The sequence below is a fragment of the Macrobrachium nipponense genome, chromosome 11 (assembly GCF_015104395.2).
Source record: "Macrobrachium nipponense isolate FS-2020 chromosome 11, ASM1510439v2, whole genome shotgun sequence".
Lineage (NCBI taxonomy): Eukaryota > Metazoa > Arthropoda > Malacostraca > Decapoda > Palaemonidae > Macrobrachium > Macrobrachium nipponense.
In genome coordinates, this window is record NC_061087.1 from 79,426,621 (window position 1) to 79,436,620 (window position 10,000).

The 10,000-nt window shown below is 33.3% G+C and overlaps 1 protein-coding gene across 1 annotated transcript in view; it reads left to right on the forward strand.

Annotated features, from left to right (window-relative positions):
* The window catches only part of LOC135209145 (disheveled-associated activator of morphogenesis 1-A-like), a 20,695-nt gene that overhangs the window by 6,217 nt on the left and 4,478 nt on the right, over window positions 1-10,000 (forward strand). The window contains exon 2 of the mRNA XM_064241805.1: window positions 6,256-6,368. Coding sequence (XP_064097875.1) covers window positions 6,256-6,368 — 113 coding nt within the window. The remainder of the gene's footprint in view (window positions 1-6,255; window positions 6,369-10,000) is intronic.

Sequence of the window (10,000 nt, forward strand, 5' to 3'; positions counted from 1 at the left end):
GCAGACTGAGCAGGGACTTGAAATTAATTCATCCTGCTTAGATCTTCCAAATTTTGAACCATAGACAGATAGCTGGGATGACAGAGGATGGAGGCTATCCTCGTCCTTCGTGGGATGGATGCTCTATCCCGAGAGAGAGAGAGAGAGAGAGAGAGAGAGAGAGAGAGAGAGAGAGAGAGAGAGAGAGAGAGAGAAGATGAGTTACTAAGGCTTTGTGGTGGCTGCTGATCAGTTGGGCTTCATGGGAACAGCTGGGGGAGTCATCACACCCTGCCATGATGATGATGATGATGATGGCATCCAATGTTGTTCTTTTTCTCCCTTTCTCTCGCGGAGCTTTTCTTGCAATTCTCCATTTTCACTCCCATTGTTTTCTTGCATTATTTTCCTATTTTTTCAGCTCTATATCACTGCGAATTAGTTCTAATATTATATATATGCATATAAATGGAATATCTAGTTTAGGATGGGACCTACGAGGTCATTCAGCGCAATAATTACATATATATGTTTGATTACGCGTGTATATCTGAGTAAGAGTGCGCGTATGCAAGAGTGCGACATTCTAGGATTTCATTTAAAAGATTCTCTCTCTCTCTCTCTCTCTCTCTCTCTCTCTCTCTCAATTGTCACATTTTCTCTTTCTCCCCATTCCATCTCTCTCTCTCTCTCTCTCTCTCTCTCAATGTCACATCTCTCTCATTACATCTATCTCTCTCTCTCTCCTCTCATCTCTCTCTCTCTCTCTCAATGCCACATCTCTCTCCCCATTCTCTCTCTCTCTCTCTCTCTCTCTCTCTCTCTCTCTCTCTCTCTGAATTGCCACATTTTCTCTTTCTCCCCATTACATCTCTCTCTCTCTCTCTCTCTCTCTCTCTCTCTCTCTCTCTCTCTCTCTCAATTGCCACATCTCTCTCATACATCTCTCTCTCTCTCTCTCTCTCTCTCTCAATTGCCACATTTTCTCTTTCTCCCCATTCCAGCTCACTGAAATATCTCTTTTACTCTTCCCGTTAAACGTAATTTCAAAAACTGTTGTTTCTTTCAAAAGTGAAAAGTTTTCAATAATCAGGTAAAATGTGTCACAAACATACTTTTGAATGGGTCGGTGGCGGGGGGCGAGTTTAGGAGAGAAAATTGATAAAAAATAAATAAATAAAAACCCTAATGATGAGATTCACATCTCAGTCGAAATGAAAGACAGTGACAAGTCATGTCTTTCTTTTGGTCAGAATATATCCAGAGTAACGAGAATAATATTCCCCATCAACATAGACAAGTTTATCATGGCATGCAGAAAAATGAACGTACAGCTAACAGTTAACAGGAATAACAGCAAAATTTGTAATAGAGTCAATTATATGAAAGAACAAAAAAATAAAAATAAAAATATTATGGTATATAAAAATGAAATGATTAGCCATAGTATTACAAGGAGTCACTATTGTATCAGTTAATATTAATGAGATTAGTATAAGTATCTGTTCGATTAATATGTAATGACGGAAAAACGTGAGCCACACGAACAATAATATTGAAATAGTGATATTTATAATATGATAATATTGCTTATAAGATATGAAAGACAAAAAAAATTATAATTATTCTCATAATAATAATAAAAATACGCATTAACACACGGGAAATTCATTGAGAGTACAATTCTCTAATGCAATTTGTAGACAACGTTAAAACTGCAAAATGATTCATTAACAACCTGAATAGCGCAGTGATGAGCTTCCGGAATGTGAAAATTCTCTCAAATAATATTTCCTTGAGTTAGCATATGTCAGGAAGTATAAATTCCGAAGGAAATTTAGAGCCAAACTTAAGGAGAATTCACCTTCGTCATTACGTTGACTTCGTTGTTTATTTTATGAGCTGTATGAAAAATGTAACTATTATTATTTAAAATGCGTATATATATTTACGTGATAAAAAGCTTCCAAGGAAGAGGGGTTAACCCAATATCTACAAATAACGAGAAACGACAAGAAACAATTACAATCCATCATCGAGATGATTACCGTAAGGCATGGCAAGAAGAAACAAAAGCATTAACAAGAATAATAGTCGAAGCTTGTGACTCTCTGTGACCCCCAGAAAGATTGACATCGAGGACATTCAAATGCATAAACATGATGTTATCACTGCTGGTGGAGAGCAGCACAACTCATCGAAGGGTGAAGTAACAGATGGCCATCACAGTATATGAAATTCCACATTCAGTAACAATTTGGGAATCACTTTTTCATTGGTATGTTAGTCTCACTGTCCCACCTCTGCAGATGTCTTCAGCATCAAAGAAAACCCAGCAATGATTTTCCATCAATTCAAAGAAAATAACGACCGAAGGCCAGATATTAAAACAGTTCATTCAAAGGAAGGAAATAATCCATAGCTCGCCGAGATTAAACGATTAAACTGTCCCTTATAGATAAGAATCCCTAGATTACTAAATAGAAAACCTTCTGAAGATAAAAATATCACATAAATCAATGCGTCAATTTCCAACAATTTAACGAAAATAAAACCGGAAGGTTAAAATAGAGAAGTTTATTCAAAATACCGGAATCATGCACAGTTTTCCTAGATTAAACCTCACTTATGGCTGAGGGTGACTGAATTTTTAACACAAAACGTCTTGTGCAGACAGAACAGTAAAATTTTAAATAGAGACATCTTCCTACTAGATCACGAGAATTTATGACAGAGGGCCAGAAATAGAATAGTTTATTTAAAGGACCAAAGTCGCCCTTAGTTACCTGAGAATAAACATCTGCCCATAGTTGAATTCCTGAACAGAAACTTGTGATTAATATATATATATATATATATATATATATATATATATATATATATATATATATATATATATATATATATATATATATAGCCATCTTCAAACTAATTCACCACAAATAACTAACAAGGGTTTTAAATAGAACAGCTTATATAAAGATCCAAATCTACCCGCGGTTAGCCAGGATAAAATTAGCGCTCGAGAGCAGACGTATCTGTACTTCTATGAAAACTACTCTTTTAAAGACGAAACGCTATCATTGAAATCTTCCAGCTATACACTGAAGGCCAGGGACAGGATTGCTTATTCAGAGGACAAGAATTATCCATAGTCAGCCACGGCAGAGGATGTCTGAAATTCCAAACCAAATACACCACAATACTGTACAAATTCATACAAAACCAGCACCAACCACAGAGAAGGGAAATCATGGTTCCCGATAAAGAATGGTATAAAACAGAAAATATCTATTTCAACTGCTATGCTCATGAATCGAAGCGCAAGAGAAGTTCTACAGGACGCATACTCTTTGGAACTGAAATATTAGAAGACCATGTTATGGGTTAGAACCACTATTTAGTGTACAATTTTGACGAAAAAAAAAAACCCACTGCGGGAAACTACTATCACATTACTTGCAGAATACCTTGGAGGAAAGATATATATATATATATATATATATATATATATATATATATATATATATGTGTGTGTGTGTGTGTGTGTGTGTGTGTGTGTGTGTGTGTGCGCGCGCGCACTTGTGTGTGCACGCGCGCGGGCTACCATTCAAACAATCACATTCAAACCTGCGTCCACTGGAGTCTTTTCATTTTCTGAGGAGTTTCTCGCGTGGCAACTGTAAGATGACGAGCTCTTCGCCTTTATTGCGTTCTTTGACGTGTGCCGAGAATATCGTCAGAGATCCAACGCACGTCATGGCTTACTTACGATTATGATTTCATAAGAACTCTCCGGAAGACCATTTCTTTCGCATGAGGGAATTTTCAGCGCAAGGAATCTTCCCCCGACGCCTTGGTTGAAAAGGGAAACCTTCATATCTTTCGCGACTGCAAAAGGGAAAATTGTCAATATGATAAACTACCATCCCAACGTGAAAAGATGGCAAGCTGTTCCTGCCAGTTTATTGGTTTTAAAATGTTATGAAATACTCAATAAAGTCTTATTGCAAGTGGAGAAGCCGTGTAGGAGGGAGAAGGAGGCTGCACGATCTCATATTTGAATTTTGCCAAGACGCCGACAGCGCTGTGCGGGTATGATTCGTCTTACTGCTGAATTTCATGGCGTGGTTTCTCCTGTGGGTTCAAAGTTTTTTTTTTTTTTTTTTTTTTTTTATGCGTTTTTGTCCACCGCAATGATTTGTTAAGTGTTCCATGGTCATATATTTGATTTCTGTCGAGACGCTCGATATACACGGCGGAACAAGTTGCTGTTATTCTTACCAGCACCTTTACCTTCACCCGTCCATTAATGATGACCTACGTAAAGCATTAGTTTTCTCCTTTTCAGGTTTCTAGGATTTTTTTTCTCAATTACTGGAACCATTCATCCTACTCTTCCTTTTTTAATATTGTCTTTTGAATACCCCACCCATTATGTCTTCTAACTCTCCGTCACTTCTGTAATAATACACAAGCCCATGTCTATATAAATATATATATATATATATATATATATATATATAGATATATAATATATATATATATATATATATATATATATATATATATATATATATATATATATATATAAACATCACCGTGATTCATATATACGAATTAAGCTACAAATGTTTTAATATCTAATTCGCTCTACACCAGAATTAATATATTTTCATATATGTTAACTGAAAGGGGTATTTTTAGTTGATAATAATTTCGTCGGCTCCCGGGCGCGAACCTAGGAACCCAGATTTCTGGGTTCCTAGGTTCGCGCCCGGGAGCCGACGAAATTATTATCAACTAAAAATTCCCTTCAGTTAACATATATGAAAATATATTAATTCTGAGGTAGAGCGAATTAGATATTAATGGACATTTTTAGCTAAATGCGTGTATGTATGTGTGTGTGTGTGTGTGTGTGTGTGTGTGTGTGTGTGTGTGTATATATATATATATATATATATATATATATATATATATATATATATATATATATATATATATATATGTGTGTGTGTGTAAGTGTATTGTAAATATTTACTTATTTATTCATCTATGTACATTATACTTATATTACATTATATATATATATATATATATATATATATATATATATATATATGTATATATTATATTGTACATGCATGTATATATATTTGCACATGTAGAACTGAAACGAGGAATTTGCCATAGAGAAAAATGAACAAAGAAAAGTAATGAGATTATTACAACCCTAGTCTTTTGTTCCATAGCATGAAACGCGAGAGAATGGACAAGAGTCCTCTCTAAAGGTTATGCAAGCTAAACCAACGTTAGAAACAAAAAGCAAAAACATGCCTCAAAATACGGTGCGGTAACTAGGCCAAAACAGAGGAGGGGGAAAATTCGGTTGAAAGAATAAATTTTTCATAAATGCAAAATATTGCAAAAATAAAAAAAAATTTTAATCAGTTTCTGCTGTGATCTTTCAATTGAAAGCTTTCACAATTACCTACGTTTGTGAAACTAATTGCAAGAACAGTTAATTATCCATTTCAGTTAATGAAAATTTAAAATTTAAGCTTTAGTTTATACTGCTGGGCAAAACTATGAATTTCCAAGTGGATATTACAAGATTAATATATATGCTATTGAATGATATATTCTTGCATAAGAATATATAAAACATTCATATGTAAGGAAGGTGATATAATAAATAGTTTTCATGAAACCTTTATGAAATAAAGGACTGGGAAAATAATCCAAATTATGAAGAAACGTTAAATTTCAAGGCTGGGCGACGATTAATGACTTTTAATAAATGTATCAGTTGTCCAGTCTATTTTTTTTAAATGTATCGGTTTTAAAATGAAACCTGTATTAAATGCATCGGTTTTCAAATGGATATTCGACATACTTCTTTTTCCAAAGGATTGTAGGTCACAGTACTATGCTACGAATATATTTTGAAATCAATTAAGATTAGGGTTATTACATGTCTCATAGCTACTAGTAAATCTAATAGTAAACCTATGGACCCAGATATTTTCAAAATGAAGTTTGCTCTAATATAAATAATTTTCCAGAGTTTTTCTTAAACTTGCTTCGCCACATTCATCAATTTTAGTGCGCACGCGTTTTTTTTGGGGTGGGTGGGGGTTATCTACTCTACTTTACTGGGGATACTTCTTGAACTGAGTAACCGAGACAGGCATGTTTAAGCTTTCTCTCCTACCAAAAGTGTAACTAAAAGGAATTCCTTACAATGCTAATAAACCTTTCTCTTCTAAACAGGTAGATGAAGTGATTCTGGAAGCACAGAAGGATACAGGGAATTCCATTTTCTACAAATGGGTTGAAAGATTGGTCAAACAGGCTGGTTGTCGCGTTCTTCACTTGTTTGCAGGGTACGAAAGCAATGTGTCTACAGTAAGACTTAGTATAAATTTTCTTCTTTTACAGATGAAGGTTATTTCTCTAGAGAGAAAAGACGTTAAAAAATGGCACTACTTGTTTTATCACAGCACAAACATATTTACCTCTCTTGATATCTTATCAAAATTACAACGAATAATAGAGAACCCAGTTAAAACTAATTGATATGCAAAGAAACAGCTTATATGGAAAGAGCAGGCGAAACAAAGTCCTATGTCCATGAACAATAATATTACGTCGGTTATCTCGTAACATGTCATTTACAGCTCTTCAAGTTAAAAAAACAGAATTATTAAAAGGAAAAATTATATCATAATCAGCTCTTTAGGTCAAAAAAAAAAAACAGAATTATTAAAAGGAAGAATTATATCATAATGAGCTCTTCAAGTTAAAGAACAGACTTATTAAAAGGAAGAATAATATCATAAGCAGCTCTTCAGGTTATAAAACAGAATTATTAAACGGAAGAATTATATTATAATACAAACCCACATTTTTATTTTAAGATGCAGCATCGTTGTAAAGCTAAAACACAAAAAAGCCCCATATCCAGATATAATTCTTATTCTGTTTAAAATGAAAAAAAAAAATGACTATGTTCCTCTTTATAATCCGTAGTCATCTACATAATCAAGATGAGAGGCAATGAAATACGACAGAAAGAAAAGCAATAAATCAAACTTGAAGAGAAATCGCTGGCGTCACCTTCGGCAATAACGAGCCGCCCAAACAACCCAATATGAGGCAGAATCGAAGGCCCGGAAACCCTATCTTTATCCGGCGTCCTTCGGAGGAAAGGTTATATTACGGGATAATGAACCAGTAATGATCCCTATTCAAGGCTCGCATCCCATTTGGTGTTTATACTCATTTAGCATCACATTCAGATTCAGGATCTCTTGGGATAATAGCGTCGTTACATATTGCGGGAATTCAAAACGTGGGAGACTTTCGGGCTTGACGGATATACTGATGTCACTTTCTGCAGGCGAAGGCCGCCATTATTTTCAGACTAAGAGAGAGGGAGGGATGGAGAGATCTATGTAAGGAATATAATGGACATCACTGCACACACACAAACACACACACACACACACACACACAGAAAGAGAGAGAGAGACGAGACGACACGTGATGATGAGGAAGACGTCAGAGATCGAGAGAAAAAAAAATAAAAATGATATACAATATCAGGTGAAGACCAAGGGATGTATCAAGCCAGGCTTTGACTCCAGGAAACAGGCCAATCTACATATTTCTTTATTCCGACGTTTCGCAATAACGTTTGTTACATCTTCTGGGAATCTGTCAATTAATTAATAGGATAAAATTATAAAACAATCTTAAATTTACTAAAATAAAAATAAAAAACCGTAAGAAGACTAAACGTTTATCTACACACACACACACACACACACACACACATATAATATATATATATATATATATATATATATATATATATAAATACTATATATATATATATATTATATATATATATATATATATATATATATACATATTTTTATATATACATATTTTTATATATACATATTTATATATATGTATATATATATATATAGATATATATATATATATATATATATATATATATATATCTATATATATATATATATATATATATATATATATATATATATATATATATATATATATATATGTGTGTGTGTGTGTGTGTGTGTGTGTGTGTGTGTGTGTGTGTGAACGGAGAAAGGAGGCAAGTCAGCCAAAGCGATAAAATGGACACAGGGAGCAGGAGCAGGAAAACAAACATAACGAAGTATTGACAATTTATTCCAACCGATGCATTTTGCATTCAGCAGAAATCATCCTCAAGGTCTGTACAAAAAATAATGACCAATATAAATTAAATTAATTTGCAAATTGTCTAAAAATCCTTTACAAACTAGTTAAATTGAAAACCATTACTTCACACATATGGAAAAATACACTAACAATTGACAAACCACGAGAAATTAAAAGCACATATGTTAATTAAAAGTTCAGATCTTTCTTAGCCTATTGTTTTTGTATACATTCTTTAAGTTTTTGTTTATCTCTTGCCATGGTAGGTCGACACCGTGCTCCAAAATTAAAATATTCTACTATTTTTTTCTAACTATCTGAACTTTTAGTTAACATAGTGTGCTTTTAATTTCTCGTGTAGTTTTGTCAATTGTTAGTGTATTTTTACATATTTGTGAAGTTTTGGTTTTCATATTAATCAGTTTGTAAATGATTTGTGCTCCCTGTGCATTATATATATATATATATATACACATATATACCATAACTATATAATTATATATATATAATATAATACTATTAATAGTTAAGTAATATATATTAATATATATTAATTATTATATATCTAATAATATAATATAATTATATAATATAATATATACTTACATACCTATATACACAAACAGAAGGTAAAAATCATATACAATCATACGTTTTTTATTATTTCTATATATCTATATATATTATATAGTTATATAATAATTATATACACACACAGAAGGTAAAAATCATATACAATTACATTATATTATATATATTCTATATAATATCTATATATATATTATATTATATATATAGAGAGAGAGAGAGAGAGAGAGAGAGAGAGAGAGAGAGAGAGAGAGAGAGAGAGAGAGAGGTGGGGGAAGGGTGGGACGAGGGCGAATAATAATGACAGACATAGAGAAAGAAAACTATATTTAAATCTACAAAGAGAGACAGGGAGAAATATGATGTGAAAATTGTGTTAGATAATGTTCCCGGCCCGGTTATCTTAGTACTAAAATAATATCCAGGTGCACAAGATATGCAAATGAATAAATAAAAAAAAAAAAAGTCGTTTTTTGAATAGCAATCGTTTTGAGTATTTTATGACAAAAACATTAGAATTCATGCTGTGTAAAACAATCTTCAGTATAATATGTATTCGCTTTCATAGGAGGCATAACACTAAAATAAAGAATCAAAACGAAAACTTAAATGTAGCAGAGTGATATTAAACATAAAAGTGTGTCTATTACAGCCATAAAAAACTGAGTAAAGGGCAATTAGGATTTTACCGTAGGATATCGCATAGGATGAGAGTGAAGGAGGAAGCATAACTTAATTTGGCTGCTCCAGTGAAATGTATCTCCGCGTAGCACCAAACAGCAATCAACCAACGCTGGAGAAAAACGAAGAAGAAAAAAAGAAAAACTCTGGAAAATCCACCATAAAGTCTGGCCATAAAAACATATCTAGGCATTTATGAGGAACGAATAAAACTGCGGGATAAAACGGAAATCATTCTCACAATACGCCTCTTGTCCTATATGGCGTATCGCTGGCGTAAGAAATAACATAGGCTCGTATTATCTTTGAAGGAGCGAAGGCGGCAGTTTCCTTCCGAAGGGAATTTGCCGTTTTTTAAGAAGTTGCCAGTGTGGGCGGATGTCTACTTGTTTGCAGCTCGAGTTTGTTTGATTTGCTGTTGTTTTAAAGTAAACTGTTTAGTGTTTAAGAAAATTACTTTGGTAGAGATATTATTGTGAGTGTTTGGGGGATGTGTAATTGTTAGCAA